General features: G+C 43.7%; 1 protein-coding gene and 1 long non-coding RNA gene across 2 annotated transcripts; both read left to right on the forward strand.

Annotated features, from left to right (window-relative positions):
* The first annotated feature begins 5,792 nt into the window (after nucleotides 1-5,792).
* Nucleotides 5,793-7,524, forward strand: LOC126986719 (uncharacterized). The gene is made up of 3 exons (XR_007739916.1): nucleotides 5,793-6,187; nucleotides 6,287-6,484; nucleotides 6,868-7,524. It is a non-coding gene; the product is annotated as an uncharacterized LOC126986719 (long non-coding RNA).
* A 560-nt stretch (nucleotides 7,525-8,084) lies between these two features.
* LOC126986713 (NADH-ubiquinone oxidoreductase chain 1-like) lies at nucleotides 8,085-9,955 on the forward strand (the record flags this gene model as incomplete). The annotated part of the gene is given in 2 exon segments (XM_050843076.1): nucleotides 8,085-8,099; nucleotides 8,101-9,955. Coding segments are annotated over 2 exon segments (765 nt in total), but the record flags the coding sequence as incomplete, so codon positions are not given.
* Between the last annotated feature and the right edge of the window lie 8,572 nt (nucleotides 9,956-18,527).

The raw sequence follows: 18,527 nt of genomic DNA on the forward strand, positions 1-18,527 counted from the left end.
TTGACAGCCTTAACTTTCTGCACCTCAAGAGGGAAAGGAGGAAAAAAGTTTAAAAGAGCAGAAAATAGCAGAAAAAATATCTAACTTCCAAGATAAAGAAAATAACTCGTAAGGAAAGAAAAAATAATCCCTTCCGTAAACAGTGCTCTCTCTCTCTCTCTCTCTCTCTCTCTCTCTCTCTCTCTCTCTCTCTCTCGAGGGGTGAAGCGACAGAGAGAGAGAGAGAGAGAGAGAGAGAGAGAGAGAGAGAGAGAGAGAGAGAGAGAGAGAGAGAATGAAGAAAACAAGAAAATATGCGGAAAGGAAGGAGAGAAGTTAGACAAAAAATGTGAATTAAAAATAAAAAGCAAAAAAATATAGGAAGAGGAAAAAGAAGAAGAGGAGGAGAAGCAGAGGAAGAAGAGGAAGAAAAATAAGAAGAAAAAAAATATGATGGAGAAGAACAAGAAGCATAAGAAAAGAAAAAGAAGAAAAAAGAAGAGGAAGAGGAAGACCAGAAACAAGTATACGGAAAAGAAAATGAAGAAAAAAATATGAACGAATGAAAAGACACAAAGAAAACCGTCAAGGGAAAAAAAACACTAAAGAAAATAAAGAAAATAAAGAGAAAATAGAGAAAGTTACGGTGGAGAGATTACAAGTTCTGCCGCACGACGAAAAACAAAAACAGAAAAAAACGACAAGAATAACGAAAGGGAAAACTTATAATAGGAAAAAATGGCTAATGTGTTATTGAGGAAGACTCTCTCTCTCTCTCTCTCTCTCTCTCTCTCTCTCTCTCTCTCTCTCTCTCTCTCTCTCTCTCTCTCTCTCTCTCTCTCTCTCTCTCTCTCTCTCTCTCTCTCTCTCTCTCTCTCTCTCTCTCTCTCTCTCTCTCTCTCTCTCTCTCTCTCTCTCTCTCTCTCTCTCTCTCTCTCTCTCTCTCTCTCTCTCTCTCTCTCCCTCCCTTCCTCCATTTTCTCTATCCCTCCCTCCCTTCCTCTCTCCCTCTTCTCACACTCAGCCTCTAACCATTGCTCTCCTCCTCTTCCTCCTCTTCCTCCTCTTCCTCCTGCATATCTTTCTCTCCTTACCCTCCCCCTCCCTCGACTCTACCCTATTCTCCCTTCCTCTCCTCTCCCTTCCTCTCCTCATTTTCATTCTTTCTTTCTTATTTATAGAGTCCCTCCCCCTCCCTATTCTCCCTCCCTCTTTCCCTCCCTCCCTCCGTCTTTCATCACCACTACCACCATGATCACCATATACCCCTCCAATACCACCACCACCACCACCACCACCACCATCAGGCAACTTTGATCACTAAAAGGAAGATCCATTTCCATTTTTCTCCTCAGAGTCTTATTTCATCGCTGGCCGCCACTCAAGACCTCCGGGGCATTTTACTCCAGACTTTACATTTTATGCCTCCAAGTTTTGCACGAGGGGGAGAAGGGGAGAGAAGGTGGGGAGAGAAGAGGCTTGTATGGATGAGAGGAATGATAGAGAAATGGATAGTGAAGGGAGAGAGGTCGGAAAGGGAGGGGGAGGAAAGGGAGGGTATGGGAAGAAGGGAGGAAGGGAGTAGAGGGGAAGGGATGACAGGGGAAGGGAGAGAGGGGAAAGGAAGGGTGGGTAAAGGGAATGTATGGGAAAGGGGAGGGGTATAGGGGAGGGGAGATAGAGGGCATATAGATGAGAAGGGGGGAGGCAAAAGGAGGGGGTGAGGGTGTATATGGGAGTAAGGGAGAATAAGGGAAGGGAGATAAGGGGGAGGGAGAGAGAAGGGGGAGAGGAAGAAGACATGTATTGGAAAAAAGAAGAATGGGAGTATAGAAGAAAAGGGAGGGAGAGGAGGAAGGGAGAACAGGGGAAGGGAGAACGGGAAAGTAAATAAGGGAGGAAGGGAGAGAGGGAGAGAAAAATAGGGGAACAATGGGAGGAAGAAGAAAGAAAGGGAGATAGAGGAAGAGGAAGGGTAGAGAGGAGAGAAGAGGCAATCGTAAGAGGAAGGGAGAACAGGGGAAGGGAGAATGGAAAAATAAATAAGGGATAAAGGGAGAGAGGGAGAGAAAAATAGGGGAACAAATGGGAGGAAGAAGAAAGAAAGGGAGATAGAGGATGAGGAAGGGTAGAGAGGAGAGGAGAGGCAATCGTAAGAGGAAGGGAGAACAGGGGAAGGGAGAATGGGAAAATAAATAAGGGAAGAAGGGAGAGAGGGAGAGAAAAATAGGGAGACATATAGGAGGAAAAAGAAAGAAAGGGAGATAGAGGAAGAGGAAGGGTAGAGAGGAGAGAAGAGGCAATCGTAAGAGGAAGGGAGAACAGGGGAAGGGAGAATGGAAAAATAAATAAGGGAGGAAGGGAGAGAGGGAGAGAAAAATAGGGGAACAAATGGGAGGAAGAAGAAAGAAAGGGAGATAGAGGAAGAGGAAGGGTAGAGAGGAGAGAAAAGAATGGAGGAGAGGGAGAAGAGGCAATCGTAAGAGGAAGGGAGAACAGGGGAAGGGAGAATGGAAAAATAAATAAGGGATAAAGGGAGAGAGGGAGAGAAAAATAGGGGAACAAATGGGAGGAAGAAGAAAGAAAGGGAGATAGAGGAAGAGGAAGGGTAGAGAGGAGAGAGAAAAGAATGGAGGAGAGGGAGAAGAGGCAATCGTAAGAGGAAGGGAGAACAGAGGAAGGGAGAACGGGAAAATAAATAATGGATAAAGGGAGAGAGGGAGAGAGAAATAGGGAGACATATAGGAGGAAAAAGAAAGAAAGGGAGATAGAGGAAGAGGAAGGGTAGAGAGGAGAGAGAAAAGAAAGGAGGAAAGGGGAAGAAAGGGGAACAGGAGATGAAGGAAGGAGAGGTTTGGAAGATATAGAAAAGAGAAGGGAGGCGGGAGGAAGGGGGGAGAGAGAGGAAGGGGGAGATTAGGGAGGATATCAGTCATGCATTGGAATAAAAAGCCTGCATGGAAATCATATATAAGCCTATTCCTCTCTTTTCAATACACGATTAAATCCCTTATATGACTTAAAGGACCATATCAATCGTTCTAGGCATTCAGTTCCCTTCATAACTACCCCATTCTAACCTCATTCCTCCACAGCTCACTCATACATTCTTCATTCAACTTAAACGCTTCCTGATCCTTTAAATATACGCTCAGATTCCTTATTTGACGTTGGACTATTTCTCATTCCTGGCATTCAATTCCCTTCATACCTTCCTCTTACTAACCTCATTCCTCCACAGCTCACTCATACCCTCTTCATTCAACTTAAACGCTTCCTGATCCTTTAAATATACGCTTAGATTCCTTATTTGACGTAAAGGACACTCTATTCCTCATTCCTGGCATTCGATTCCCTTCATATCTTCCTCTTACTAACCCCATTCCTCCACAGCTCACTCATACCCTCTTCATTCAGTTTAAACGCTTCCTGATCCTTTATATATACGTTTAGATTCCCTATTTGACGTAAAGGACACTCTATTCCTCATTCCTGGCATTCAATTCCCTTCATACCTTCCTCTTACTAACCTCATTCCTCCACGACCCTCTATTATCCTTCTTCAATCAGAGCAGAAGATTCTATAAACTCTCCCAATCCCTTTATATATACGCTTAGATTCCTTATTTGACGTAAAGGACACTCTATTCCTCATTCCTGGCATTCGATTCCCTTCATACCTTCCTCTTACTAACCCCATTCCTTCACGACTCACTGTTATCCTTCTTCAATCAGAGCAGAAGATTCTATAAACTCTCCCGATCCCTTTATATATACGCTTAGATTCCTTATTTGACGTAAAGTACACTCTATTCCTCATTCCTGGCATTCAATTCCCTTCATACCTTCCTCTTACTAACCTCATTCGACTCACTTTTAACCTCTTCATTCATTGCTGGAAATAATATAAACGTTTTCCGATCCCTTTAGATACACGCTTAGATCCCCTATGGCAAGAAGGGCCGCAATTACTCTCCTCCCCTCTGGCATTGAATACTCTTTACTCTTTACTCGCGCGGTCCATCCATCTCTCCTCCCCTGCCCTGCCCCATGGAGACGCTCTCGCCTTCCCTCTTCATCTCTCAGCTCCGCCCTTTAAACATATGGTTCTTTAATAAGCACGTCTTGTTCTGCCTTGCCATCGATAACAGCCATAAAGATATATCAGTTACGGTCTTTCTTACTTATATTTCTTCATCTTATTCTGTTCCTTCTTCTTCTGCTTTTTTCTTTTCCTTCTTTTACTTTCTTATAACGTGAAAGAAGGAAAGGGAAAGACAGAGAAGGGTAGAGAAGGGAGAGGAGGGAAAGAGAAAGGATGGGTAGGGAAGGGAAGGGAAGGGAAGGGAAAGGAAGGGAAGGGAAGGGAAGGGAAGGGAAAGATAGGGAAGGGAAGGAAAGAGAAAGGATGGAAAGGTTAGGGAAGGGAAGGGAAGGGAAAGGAAGGGAAGGGAAGAAAAGAGAAAGGATGGAAAGGTTAGGGAAGGGAAGGAAAGGGAAGGGAAGGGAAACGAAACGGATGGAATGGAAAGGAAGGGAATGAAGGAGAAAGAAGTTTGAAGGAAGTGAAAGAAGAGAACATTGGTCAAGATAATGAGAAGGGAAGGGAAGGGAAGGGAAGGGCGAAAGAGTCTGTAAGAAGGGCTGGAAAGTTTCAAACGCGTATAAAACTTGTCTGTGAACTGCACCTGCTCCATGGTATAGTAGAGAGAGGAGGAGGAGGAGGAGAAGAAAGGAAGAAGGAAGGAAGGAAGAAAGGAAGACGACGATGATGATGATGATGATGATGATGACGAGGACGCTAAGTTACCAACACTGTCAAAAACTTGCTTGTAATGTCCACCAACTCTATAGGGAAGGGAAGGAGAGATGGACGGACGAGCGAGTTAAGAGCAAAAAGTATTCAATGCCAGAGGGGGAGGAGAGCAATCACGTCCCTTCCTTCCAGAGGGGATCTAAACGCGTATTTGAAAGGGATCGGGAAAGGTTTATAATATTTTCAGCGCTGAATGAAGAGGTTTTGAGTGAGTAGTGAAGGATTGAGGCTAGTATGAGGAAGGAATGAAGGGAATCGAATGCCAGGAATGAGAAATAGTGTCCTTTACGCCAAATAAGGAATCTAGGCGTATATATAAAGGGATCGGGAGAGTTTATACTATTTCCAGCGTTGAATGAAGAGGTTTTGAGTGAGTAGTGAGGGATTGAGGCTAGTATGAGGAAGGAATGAAGGGAATTGAACGCCAGGAATCAGAATTAGAGAGTCCTTTACGCCAAATAAGGAATCTAGGCGTATATATAAAGGGATCGGGAGAGTTTATAGTATTTCCAGCGTTGAATGAAGAGGTTTTGAGTGAGTAGTGAAGGATTAAGGCTAGTATGAGGAAGGAATGAAGGGAATTGAACGCCAGGAATGAGAAATAGAGTGTCCTTTACGCCAAATAAGGAATCTAGGAGTATATATAAAGGGATCGGGAAACTTTGTACTATTTCAAGCGTTGAATGAAGAGGTTTTGAGTGAGTAGTGAAGGATTGAGGCTAGTATGAGGAAGGAATAAAGGGAATCGAATGCCAGGAATGAGAAATAGAGTGTCCTTTACGCCAAATAAGGAATCTAGGCGTATATATAAAGGGATCGGGAGAGTTTATACTATTTCCAGCGTTGAATGAAGAGGTTTTGAGTGAGTAGTGAAGGATTGAGGCTAGTATGAGGAGAGAATGAAGGGAATTGAACGCCAGGAATCAGAAGTAGAGTGTCCTTTACGCCAAATAAGGAATCTAAGCGTATACATAAAGGGATCGGGAAACTTTGTACTATTTCAAGCGCCGAGTGAAGAGGTTAATAGTGAGTTATGGAGGAATGAGGTTAAGATGAGGAAGTTATGAAAGGAATTGAACGCCAGGAATGAGGAATAGAGTTTCGTTTACATCAAATTAGGAAGCTGCTTAACCGCTCTGCTGCGATTGGCACGGATATGGCCTTCACTGGTAGCCTGGTACCATACACTCCCAGGTCTTTCTCTGCCTCTGTGGTGGATAGTGGAGTGTTTCCCATGCGGTATTGGTGTGCTGGATATCCCTTCACTGGTAGCCTGGTAACATACACTCCCAGGTCTTTCTCTGCCTCTGTGGTGGATAGTGGAGTGTTGCCCATGTGGTATTGGTGTGCTGGATATCCCTTCACTGGTAGCCTGGTAACATACACTCCCAGGTCTTTCTCTGCCTCTGTGGTGGATAGTGGAGTGTTTCCCATGCGGTATTGGTGTGCTGGATATCCCTTCACTGGTAGCCTGGTAGCATACACTCCCAGGTCTTTCTCTGCCTCTGTGGTGGATAGTCGAGTGTTTCCCATGTGGTATTGGTGTGCTGGATATCCCTTCACTGGTAGCCTGGTAACATACACTCCCAGGTCTTTCTCTGCCTCTGTGGTGGATAGTGGAGTGTTGCCCATGTGGTATTGGTGTGCTGGATATCCCTTCACTGGTAGCCTGGTAACATACACTCCCAGGTCTTTCTCTGCCTCTGTGGTGGATAGTGGAGTGTTTCCCATGCGGTATTGGTGTGCTGGATATCCCTTCACTGGTAGCCTGGTAACACCAGGTCTTTCTCTGCCTCTGTGGTGGATAGTGGAGTGTTTCCCATGTGGTGTGCTGGATATCCCTTCACTGGTAGCCTGGTAACATACACTCCCAGGTCTTTCTCTGCCTCTGTGGTGGATAGTGGAGTGTTGCCCATGTGGTATTGGTGTGCTGGATATCCCTTCACTGGTAGCCTGGTAACATACACTCCCAGGTCTTTCTCTGCCTCTGTGGTGGATAGTGGAGTGTTTCCCATGCGGTATTGGTGTGCTGGATATCCCTTCACTGGTAGCCTGGTTGCATACACTCCCAGGTCTTTCTCTGCCTCTGTGGTGGATAGTGGAGTGTTTCCCATGTGGTATTGGTGTGCTGGATATCCCTTCACTGGTAGCCTGGTAACATACACTCCCAGGTCTTTCTCTGCCTCTGTGGTGGATAGTGGAGTGTTTCCCATGTAGTATTGGTGTGCTGGATATCCTCTCCCAAGGTGCAGGAGTTTAAAGTTTTCTTCATTGAATTGTAGCAGCCACTTTTTGTTCCACTCCTGTAGCTTGGTGATGTCTTCTTGTAGGAAATCCGCAGTTAAGGGTTAAGGTAAAATTCACTTTAACACTTACTTGCTAGAACCTTGATACATATACATACTTATAATAATCCTTTTTTTTCTACATTGAAGGAAGCAACTCAAAGGAGACAAAAATGATACAAATATGGTGACAGACGCAACAGCTCCCTTACTGCCTCAAGACTGTCCTCGGCGCCCAGACACGCGGCAAAAATAATTTCTTTGCCCGTTTATCAAAAACATGTCTGTTTGAAGGTATAAAAAGTTTAACCTGCCCAATGATTAATACTATTGAATGGCCGCGGTGTTTTGACCGTGCAAAGGAAGCATGATCGTTAGTTTTTAATTGGTATCTTGTATGAATGGTTGGACAAAAGAAGATCAGTCTTTATACTGTTTATTGAATTTAACCTTTAAGTGAAAAAGCTTAAATAAATTAAAGGGACGATAAGACCCTGTAAAGCTTAAGATTAAAATTTTATTTAGTTGTATTTTGCATTATAAAAACTTTATTTTATTGGGGCGATAAGAGTAAAATGATTATTAATTGCTTGATTTTAAATACACTTACGGGTGATTAAACCTTCAGATGATCCTGATTAAAGATCAAAAGTTCAAGTTACTTTAGGGATAACAGCGTTAGTTTTTCTTAAGAGTACTTATCGAAAGAAAAGTTTGCGACCTCGATGTTGAATCTTTATAAGTGCAGCAGTTACAAAAGTAGGTCTGTCCGACCTTTAAAATTTTACATGATTTGAGTTCAAACCGGCGTAAGCCAGGCTGGTTTCTATCTTTTAAATAAAAAAAATATTTTAGTACGAAAGGATTAAATAATTAAAATTGTTTTAGAGTATGATTACTATTTCGGCAGATAATATGTGTTGAATTTAGGATCCTGTAAAATAGAGTAGTTCTATAAATAGTTAAATAATTATAAGTAATCTAATTGTTTTGTGACTTTAATAATTGTAGAAATAGTTATTTTTTTTAGTTTTAATAGTGTGTGTTTTAGTCGGAGTAGCTTTTGTAACTTTACTTGAACGTAAGATTTTAGGCTACGTTCAAATTCGTAAAGGTCCAAATAACGTTGGCTATATGGGGATTGTACAGCCTTTTTCTGGTGCAGCAAAACTTTTTACTAAAGGGCAAGTCGTTCCCACTGTGTCTAATTTTCTAGTATATTACTTATGTCCTGTATTCAGTTTGTTTATCTCTTTATTAGTGTGTTGTGTTTTACCTTATGAAACAGGTTTGATAAGATTTAATTTAAGAGTTTTTTCTTTGTGTTGTTTAAGTGTCGGGGTTTATTCAACTATAGAAGCTGGATGGTCTTCAAATTGTAAGCATTCTTTATTAGGACCCTTACGAGCGGTTGCTCAAACTATTCCTTATGATGTTAGGTTGGCTTTAATTTTATTATCTTTTGTGATATTAATTGGTGGTTTCAACTTAGAGTTATTTAATAAATATCAGAATTATTTTTGGTTTATTATGATTGGTCTTCCTTTAAGGACAGTGTGGTTTAGATCTTGCTTGGCGGAAACTAATCGAACTCCGTGTGGTTTTGCTGAGGGAGAGTCTGAGTTAGTATCGGGGCTTAACACCGAATACAGAGCTTTAACTTTTACAGCGATGTGTTTCACCAAGGTGAAACACATCGACGCAATCCCGAGCAATAGAAGTAATGGGAGGGTGTATTTTAAACCCACGATGATGAAAAAGACTAGATAAGATTCAAGGAGCGACGTGAACACATGTGACTCGATTGAAAAGTGTTGCAACGCCCGGCGACAAGTGGAAAAAGACAGCTTGTCACGATGAATCCATTACGTGTGTGAGCAAACGCGTTGTGGGTATTAAGTAAGAAAAGGTTGAGGCTCTGACCGTTTACTTTATAGAAAGACATAACTGGAATAAAAAGTGTTGCAATGCCTTGAGAGAGTGCACCAGTTGGGGAAAAACAGCTTGGGACGTGGAATCTATTGACTGCGTGTGACCTACCGCGTTGTGGGTAAAGAATAAGAAAGGGAGGAGGCTCAGAGCGTTTACGTGCGATGAAAAAGAAACAAGCACCTTTCCACTTCTGACCTTCTATCTGATCGCCAGTATGGGTTCCGCAAGGGGCGTCCTACTGGCGATCTTTTTGCTCTCTTAACTGACTCTTAGTCATCCTCTCTTAGCCGTTTCGGTGAAACTTTCTCAGTTGCGCTAGACATATCGAAAGATTTCGATAGAGTCTGGCACAAGTCTTTGCTTTCTAAACTGCCCTCTTTCGGATTCTATCCCTCTCTCTGTTCCTTTATCTCCAGTTTCCTTTCTGGCCGTACTATTTCTACTGTGGTAGACGGTCACTGCTCTTCCCCTAAACCAATCAACAGTGGCGTTCCACAGGGCTCTGTCCTATCACCCACTCTCTTCCTGTTATTCATCAATGATCTTCTTTCCATAACAAACTGTCCTATCCACTCATACACTGACGACTCCACTCTGCATTATTCAACTTCTTTCAACAGAAAAGTCTCTCAACAGAAATTACAAGACTCTAGGCTGGAGGCTGCAAAACGCTTAACCTCAGACTTTGCTATCATTTGCGACTGGGGTAAAAGGAACCTTGTGTCCTTTAATGCCTCAAAAACCCAATTTCTCCACCTATCAACTCGACACAATCTTTCAAACACGTATCCCCTATTCTCCGACAACACTCAGCTGTCACCTTCTTCAACACTAAGGATCTTCGTCTCATCAGCTCTCCTCCTCTTACTGATAGTCTTCTATCTCTTAAATTCCGTCGCCATGTTGCCTCTCTTTCTATCTTCTATCAATATTTTTACGCTGACTGCTCTTCTGAACTTACTAACTGCATGCCTCTCCCCCTCCCGCGGCCCCGCTGCACTCGACTTTCCACTCTAGCTCATCCCTATACTGTCCAAACCCCTTATGCAAGAGTTAACCAGCATCTTCACTCTTTCATCCCTTACACTGGTAAACTCTGGAACAGCCTTCCTTCGTCTGCATTTCCTTCTACCTATGACTTCACCTCTTTCAAGAAGAGTGCATCAAGACACCTCACCATCCGAAACTGACCTCTATTTTGGCAACTCTTTGCTTTTGTGTGTTGTGGGAGCGGCGAGTAGCGGGCTTTTTTTCTACACTCTTTTTCTTGCCCTTGAGGTGTCTTTGATGTAAAACAAATAAATAAATAACTCGAGTAAAATGTGTTGCAATGCCTTGAAAGAGTGCATCGGTGGGGGAAAAACAGCTTGGGGCGTGGAATCTATTGACCGTGTGTGACCTATCGCATCATGAGTATGAAATAAAAATAAAAGTTTATCTGTTATGAAAAAGAAACACTGAACATGACTGGTTGCAATGCCCTGACAGCGTGCATCAAGTGGAAAAAAGACAGCTTGAAAAGAAGAATCCATTTAGAGTGTGACTAAAAGCATTTCGACGATAGAAAAAGAACAAGTTGAAGCTGTTATGAAAAAGAAACACATCACTGAATTGAACTGAAAACTGTAACGCCGAGAGAAAGAATGATCCGAGGGAAAAAAAAAATGTGATTTGTACGTAGAATCCAATGACAGTGAGCTCAAAAGTGCCTTGATAATATAGACCAAGGAGAGATTGAGACGTGATCGCTTAACTGAAGTGAAAGAAACGCAAAACTGAATTGGATTAAAAACTACAGCAGTTCCACGACGACATGTAGGAAGTGAACAAATATATGAGACTTGTACGTAGAATCTAGTAAGAGTGAGACCAAAAGTGCGTTGAGAATATAGGAAAGAAAAGGTTGAGGCTGTGATCGTTTAACTGTTATGAAAGACAGACCATTTAACTGTTATGAAAGACTGACCATTTAACTGTTATGAGAAAGACTGGCCATTTAACTGTTATGAAAGACTGGCCATTTAACTGTTATGAAAGACTGACCATTTAACTGTTATGAAAGACTGACCATTTAACTGTAAAGAAAAAGACTGACCATTTAACTGTTATGAAAGACTGACCATTTAACTGTTATGAAAGACTGACCATTTAACTGTAAAGAAAAAGACTGGCCATTTAACTGTTATGAAAGACTGACCATTTAACTGTTATGAAAGACTGACCATTTAACTGTTATGAGAGACTGACCATTTAACTGTAAAGAAAAAGACTGACCATTTAACTGTTATGAAAGACTGGCCATTTAACTGTTATGAAAGACTGGCCATTTAACTGTTATGAAAGACTGGCCATTTAACTGTTATGAAAGACTGACCATTTAACTGTTATGGGAAAGACTGACCATTTAACTGTTATGAGAAAGACTGTCCATTTAACTGTTATGAAAGACTGGCCATTTAACTGTTATGAAAGACAGACCATTTAACTGTTATGAAAGACTGGCCATTTAACTGTTATGAAAGACTGACCATTTAACTGTTATGAGAGACTGACCATTTAACTGTTATGAAAGACTGACCATTTAACTGTTATGAGAAAGACTGTCCATTTAACTGTTATGAAAGACTGGCCATTTAACTGTTATGAAAGACAGACCATTTAACTGTTATGAAAGACTGGCCATTTAACTGTTATGAAAGACTGGCCATTTAACTGTTATGAAAGACAGACCATTTAACTGTTATGAAAGACTGGCCATTTAACTGTTATGAAAGACTGGCCATTTAACTGTTATGAAAGACTGACCATTTAACTGTTATGAAAGACTGACCATTTAACTGTTATGAAAGACTGACCATTTAACTGTTATGAAAGACTGACCATTTAACTGTTATGAAAGACTGGCCATTTAACTGTTATGAAAGACTGGCCATTTAACTGTTTTGAAAGACTGACCATTTAACTGTTATGAAAGACTGACCATTTAACTGTTATGAAAGACTGACCATTTAACTGTTATGAGAGACTGACCATTTAACTGTTATGAAAGACTGACCATTTAACCGTTACGAGAAAGACTGACCGTTTAACTGTTATGAGAAAGACTCTCTCTCTCTCTCTCTCTCTCTCTCTCTCTCTCTCTCTCTCTCTCTCTCTCTCTCTCTCTCTCTCTCTCTCTCTCTCTCTCTGATTCTCTCTCTCTGATTCTCTCTCTGATTCTCTCTCTGATTCTCTCTCTAATTCTCTCTCTGATGCTCTCTCTCTGATGCTCTCTCTCTGATGCTCTCTGATTCTCTCTCTCTCTCTGATTCTCTCTCTCTCTGATTTTCTTTCTCTGATTCTCCCTCTGATTCTCTCTCTAACTATCTTTGTCTCTCATTCTGTATATCTACCAATAAGAACATCAATTTACATCTAACAATCTATCTATCAAGGTGTCTGAATTTATATGAATCTATTACACTTGGCTACGAATAAATAAACTAATTGAAACTCTCCCTCTCTCTCCCCCTCCCTCTCCCCCTCTCTCTCCCCCTCCCTCTCCCCCTCTCTCTCCCCTCCCCGTCTCCTTCCCTCCCAATGCAGCAGCAGTATGGCCCCCTCAAGTGAATTATTAATGGCTATTGATACTTATGGCGGCGATGTGAAACCCTGATCCTTGTTTATGCCGCCTCGACGCCGTTCATCTTGTGCCCTGCGATGCTTCATACGGAAAGGCAATGCAATCTTAACACGCCACACACACACACACACACACACACACACACACACACACACACACACACACACGGAGACTACATGAGGTGGCAGCTATTAAGAATCGTACAATACCTGTTTTTTTTGTGTGTGTTTTTCTGGACACAGCTAAAAGGCATAACAAACAAAAAACCAAATAGCCCGTCATGCACAGAGTAAGGGAGTAATGAGTTAGAAGTCTGATGAGAGATGAAGAGAAGAAGGGAGAGAAGAAGAGAGATCGATTTCGGTTGGAGAAGTGTCTTGATCTCTATGACTGGCCCTCTACCTCAACCTCCCGTCCAACCTACACTGACTCCAAACTCCACTTCCCATTGCTATAGAGGCGGAGGCGAGGCTTCTGGGGTAGTGTACTGTACAGTGACTATAGTTAAATAGGAGGGAAATGCAGATAATGCGTAGGAAAGTTTTTATTCAGTAATGAAAACACTGAGAATAATAAAAGAAGTTCTGTTTAGATATCTGAAAAAAACGGAGATATCAAACTACAGGAGCAGAGCCCGCAGTGAGGATACTCGTGCTAGAAGTGCCGTTACAAGGGCTATACTTCACTCCATCAACTGAGCTGAACTGAATCAAAGTTATTTATCATCTGCTCTCCTCGTCCACTGGGTACTGGGATTTATTTCAAGGAGGGTAAGCAACAGAAGCGCCGAAGTCTTCCTCAAACTATATTTAGCATTAGTTAGACCTCATCTTGACTATGCGGTTCAGTTCTGGTCACCTTACTATAGAATGGATATCATAATGTTAGAATCGGTGCAGAGGAGGATGACTAAGATGATTCAGGGGTTGAGAAACTTGCCATACGAGGAAAGACTCAAACAGTTAGACTTGCATTCTCAAGAAAGGCGAAGGGTGCGTGGAGACATGATCGAGGTTTATAAATGGATGAAGGGCTTTAATAAGGGAGACATTCATAAGGTTTTGTTGGTAAGAGAACCGGGTAGGACACGCAGTAATGGGTTTAAACTGGATAAATTCAGATTCAACAGGGACATAGGCAAAAATTGGTTTACTAACAGGGTGGTGGATGAGTGGAATAGGCTTAGCAGTCACGTGGTGAGTGCCAATACAATTGTCACATTCAGAAATAGATTAGATAAACTCATGGACAGCGATATTAGGTGGGGTTAGATACACGGGAGCTTAGGTTCAAAGGAGCTGCCTTGTACAGGCCTACCGGCCTCTAGCAGACTCCTGCGTACTTATGTTCTTATGTTCTTATAAAAAAAATCTCTGGTCGGTATTTTCAGACGCTTCCGCCTCTCACATCAACTATTTCCAAAGGCCAAACAGGGGAAAAGTCAAGTTCTCATGAGTCTATTTTAGGGTCACGGTACAGAAGTTACCAGGAGGGACATAAAACTATCAATGGAAATGCCCCAAACTCCTAAGAAAGTCTAGTCAAATATGTGTGCTTGGGCGCCAAAATGGAAATGCCCCAAACTCCTAAGAAAGTCTAGTCAAATATGTGTGCTTGGGCGCCAAAATGGAAATGCCCCAAACTCCTGAAAAAGTCTAGTCAAATATGTGTGCTTGGGGGCCGAAATATTTAAGAAAACGGCCCGATTTAGCTTCAACTTAGGACCTCCGATTGGATTAGCATTACTTACACCGCTGATTAATTTCCTCCATTTGTCTGCTGTCGTATTAAACCATTGGACCAGTTTTTGCCTGTCTCCTTCTTAAGCCTTAATTTATGTATCTTGTACTAATTAACTCATGCATTTATATTTGGTGTAAGTAGTTTATTTTCATCTCCCCGCACACGCACACACACACACACACACACACACACACACAGCCTTAGACCTCACCATGAAAACTGAAAGACCGCTACTCATTAATTTTGTCTATTATGGGAGCGGCAAGTAGCGGGCTTTTTTTTTTTTCCTTTTTTTTTTGCACTCTTTTTTGTTGCCCTTGAGCCGTCTCCTTTGATGTTAAGAAAAAAAAAGATATACTTACATACATACAGACAGACAGACAGATAGACAGACATAGACAGACATATTTATACTCACAGCGAACTCGATCAACCAAGCGTCGGGTCACCTCACCTTCTGTGTCATTCGCTCACCTGTAAAGAGAGAAGGACAAGGTTAATTAAGATATAAGTACCAGCATCTCTCTCTCTCTCTCTCTCTCTCTCTCTCTCTCTCTCTCTCTCTGCTCCTCTCCTCTCCTCTTCTCTTCTCCTTCTTCTTCTTCTTTTTCAGCCTCCTCTTTTCTTTACTTCTCTCCTCCCTTATTTTCTTTTTCCTCTTCCTTTTGCTTTATATTATCATAATTTTTCTCGTTCTCCTCTTTTAACCACTCCCCTTCTCTCCTCTCTCTCTCTCTCTCCAACTCTCCTTCCCTCCCTCTCCCACTCTCCCTCCCTCCCACCCTCCCTCAGCACACACAATGACGCTGTACTGTCACTGTTTTGCATGGCCAGCGCCTAGGAGAGGGTGATTTGTTATTTTTAAACGCTCTCCTCACATCAACGCTTTCCTTAGGTCGAAAAGAAGATTAATCGGGTTCTTGGGAATATTTTTTTCAGGTTCATGGTACAGAAGAAGGGTTAGACTCCCACCAGGGCCATATAACTACCCCTGGAAATACCCCAAACTCCTACGAAAGCCTTGTCCAACACATGTACTAGGGCGGTGAAGCGTTTAAGAATACGGGCTTCATCAGGCTGCATGGCGCTCCCCCCTTGGACACGGCGCAGCGAGACACGGCATAAACAAACCCTTGAGACTCAGCAACAGGCGAAAGAGGGAGGGAGGAAACGGGGCGAGAGCGGGACAGAGGTGGGTGGAGGGTTAGAAGAGCTGCCTAAGAGTGGAAAGTATGTGAGTAAATGTGTTTTCTGAAGGGTTAGCAACAGGTAATGGATGGAGGGAAAGGACGGGGCCAGGAGAAAGCAGGGCGGGGTGGTTGGTGGTGCTAGTATGGTAAATATGTGAACACTCTCCTGCTGCCTGGAAGATTAAAATACGTATATAAGCATTTTCTGAAGACTAAGCAACAGGCAATGGATGGGAGGAGAGGACGGGGCAGGGCAGAGCAAGGCGGAGTGGGAGGTGTGTTAGTATAGCAGCTATGTTAACACTCTACTGCTGCCTGGAAAATTAATATATATAAGCATTTTCTGAAGGTTAAGTAACAGGCAATGGATGGGAGGAGAGGACGGGGCAGGACAGAGCAAGGCGGGGTGAGGAGTGTATTAGTATAGCAGCTATGTTAAGACTCTACTGCTGCCTGGAAAATTAATATATATAAGCATTTTCTGAAGGTTAAGTAACAGGCAATGGATGGGAAGAGAGGACGGGGCCATGGTAGAGTAAGGCGGAGCGGGCTTTCAAGTAATAAATGTTAGTATGGTAGCTTGATTAACATACTGCCGCTGCCCAAGGGAAAAAATATAGGGAAAGGTAACTTCTGAAGGCTGCAAAGCGGGGAGGCACCAGGCAAAGGACAGCAGGAACAAGAGGAGTACTAGAGAAAAAGATGACTTATACGGAGCAAGGCGAAGCGGGGAGCGAAGAGAAGGCCGCGTCAGGGATAGCAAAGTAAAGGGCAAGGGAGAGAGGAATGCTGGGAGGAGGAGGAGGAGGAGGAGGAGAAGGAAAGAAGGAAAAGGAAACATATATATATAGACGGAACAGAGAGGGAAGAGAATGCAGAGAAGAGAACTAGGGAAAAGGAGGAGGAGGAGTAGGAAAGGAGAAGGAAAGAAGGAAAAGGAAACATATATATAGACGGAACAGAGAGGGAAGAGAAGGCAGAGAAGAGTACTAGGGAAAAGGAGGAGGAGGAGGAGAAGGAAAGAAGGAAAAGGAAACATATATATAGACGGGACAGAGAGGGAAGAAGGAGGTTGTGCAAGGGATACCAAAGCGAGGGGTCACCAAGCAAGGGATAGCGAGACCAGAGGATAAGAAGAGTGCTAGGGGAGAACACAAGAAGGAAAGGGAAGGAACAGTAAAGGAGCGCAAGGGATACCAAAGCGAAGTCACCAAGCAAAGGACAGAGCGGCCAGGAATGCGAGGGAGCAGGAGTGAGCCTTGTCATCCCGCGGCCTCCCTGCGTCCATTGTTCCCCCCAGTCTGGCCTTGTTAGCGGCACTCACGCCCACCTCTCTTAAGACATGACGCCGCGCCTTGGAACCCGCGCTGGTGGTGGTGGTGTTGGTGCTATGGGTGGTTAAGTGGTTGTTGGAGTGTGGTGGTAGTGGTTGTGGTAGTGGTCGTACAAGTAAGTAGTCGTCGGGTAGTCTTAAGTGTAAGTATCGTATTTGGTCCCGTTAGTTAGAGGTTAGTGTTGTAGTGTTTCTTACTGACTCAGAGGGTTGTGTTGACAGTGGTAGGTAGGTAGGCGGAGTTTGTGGTAGAGGCAGTGGTGGTGGTGGAATGGACTGAACGTGTAGTGCAGGGCGAAATAGTGCTGTTAGAGGTGCCACAGAGACATGAGGCAGGGAGGTGGTGACATGGCACGGAGAGCGAGGAGAGAGATGCCAAGGAGTGCCACAATGAGACAGGGCCAAGCAGAGGAGGAGGAGGAAAAGGCAAGGGGAACCGGACTAGTGAAGGGCAGGGAAGGGAAGGGAAGAGCAGGGGTCACTATGGGTAGGAGTAAGATTAGGTAAAGGAGAACATGAAGGGAATGGTGTGGGGGATTAACAAGGCAGGCAGGGTAAGGTAGGGCAGGGAAGGGCAGGGAACAGTGTAGAACCAGTGGCAGGGGAGAAGGGAACAGAACTGGCAGGGCGGGTAGAGCAGGGAAGGGAAGGGGTAGTGTGGAAAGAAAGGAACATAAGTCAAGCAGGGATAGGTATAGGGCAGGGGAGGGAAGGGAACAGTGTGGCAGCCTTGGCAGGGAGGAAGGGGACATAACTAGGCAGGGTAAGGAGGCTGGGGATGCGTTCAGGACAGGGAGATTGACGCAGGGGGCATCATTACAGGGCACGGCAGGGCACGGGAAGGCAGGACAATGGTGTAAGTCAACAGGCGAAAATACAGGGCAGAGCAGGGTAGGGAAGGACAGGGGTAGCGCGTTAGGGGCAAGAGATATATAATTATATATACATTATGGAGAAAGCAGAGTAGGGCAGGGTAGGGAAGGGCAGGACAGTGGTGGTGAACTTAAAACGCAAAACATATCGATACAGTGCGAGACAGGGCAAGAGAGAACAGGGAAGGGTAAGGCAGGGTAGGGAAGAACAGTGGTAGTGAACTTAAAACGCAAAACATATCGATACAGTGCGAGATAGGGCAAGAGAGAACAGGGAAGGGCATGGAAGGGTAGGGAAGAACAGTGGCAGTGAACTTAAAACGCAAAACATATCGATACAGTACGAGACAGGGCATGAGAAAAAAGGGAAGGGCAAGGCAGGGTAGGGAAGGGCAGAGCTGGTGGACTTAAAAAACAGTACATAACACATTACAGGGAAGGGCAAGGCAGGGTAGGGAAGGGCAGAGCTGGTGGACTTAAAAAACAGTACATAACACATTACAGGGAAGGGCAAGGCAGGGTAGGGAAGGGCAGAGCTGGTGGACTTAAAAAACAGTACTCAACACATTACAGGGAAGGGCAAGGCAGGGTAGGGAAGGACAGAGCTGGTGGACTTAAAAGACAGTATATAACACATTACAGGGAAGGGCAAGGCAGGGTAGGGAAGGGCAGAGCTGGTGGACTTTAAAAACAGTACATAACACATTACAGGGAAGGGCAAGGCAGGGTAGGGAAGGGCAGAGCTGGTGGACTTT

Source organism: Eriocheir sinensis, chromosome 6, assembly GCF_024679095.1.
Source record: "Eriocheir sinensis breed Jianghai 21 chromosome 6, ASM2467909v1, whole genome shotgun sequence".
In the NCBI taxonomy this organism is placed as follows: domain Eukaryota; kingdom Metazoa; phylum Arthropoda; class Malacostraca; order Decapoda; family Varunidae; genus Eriocheir; species Eriocheir sinensis.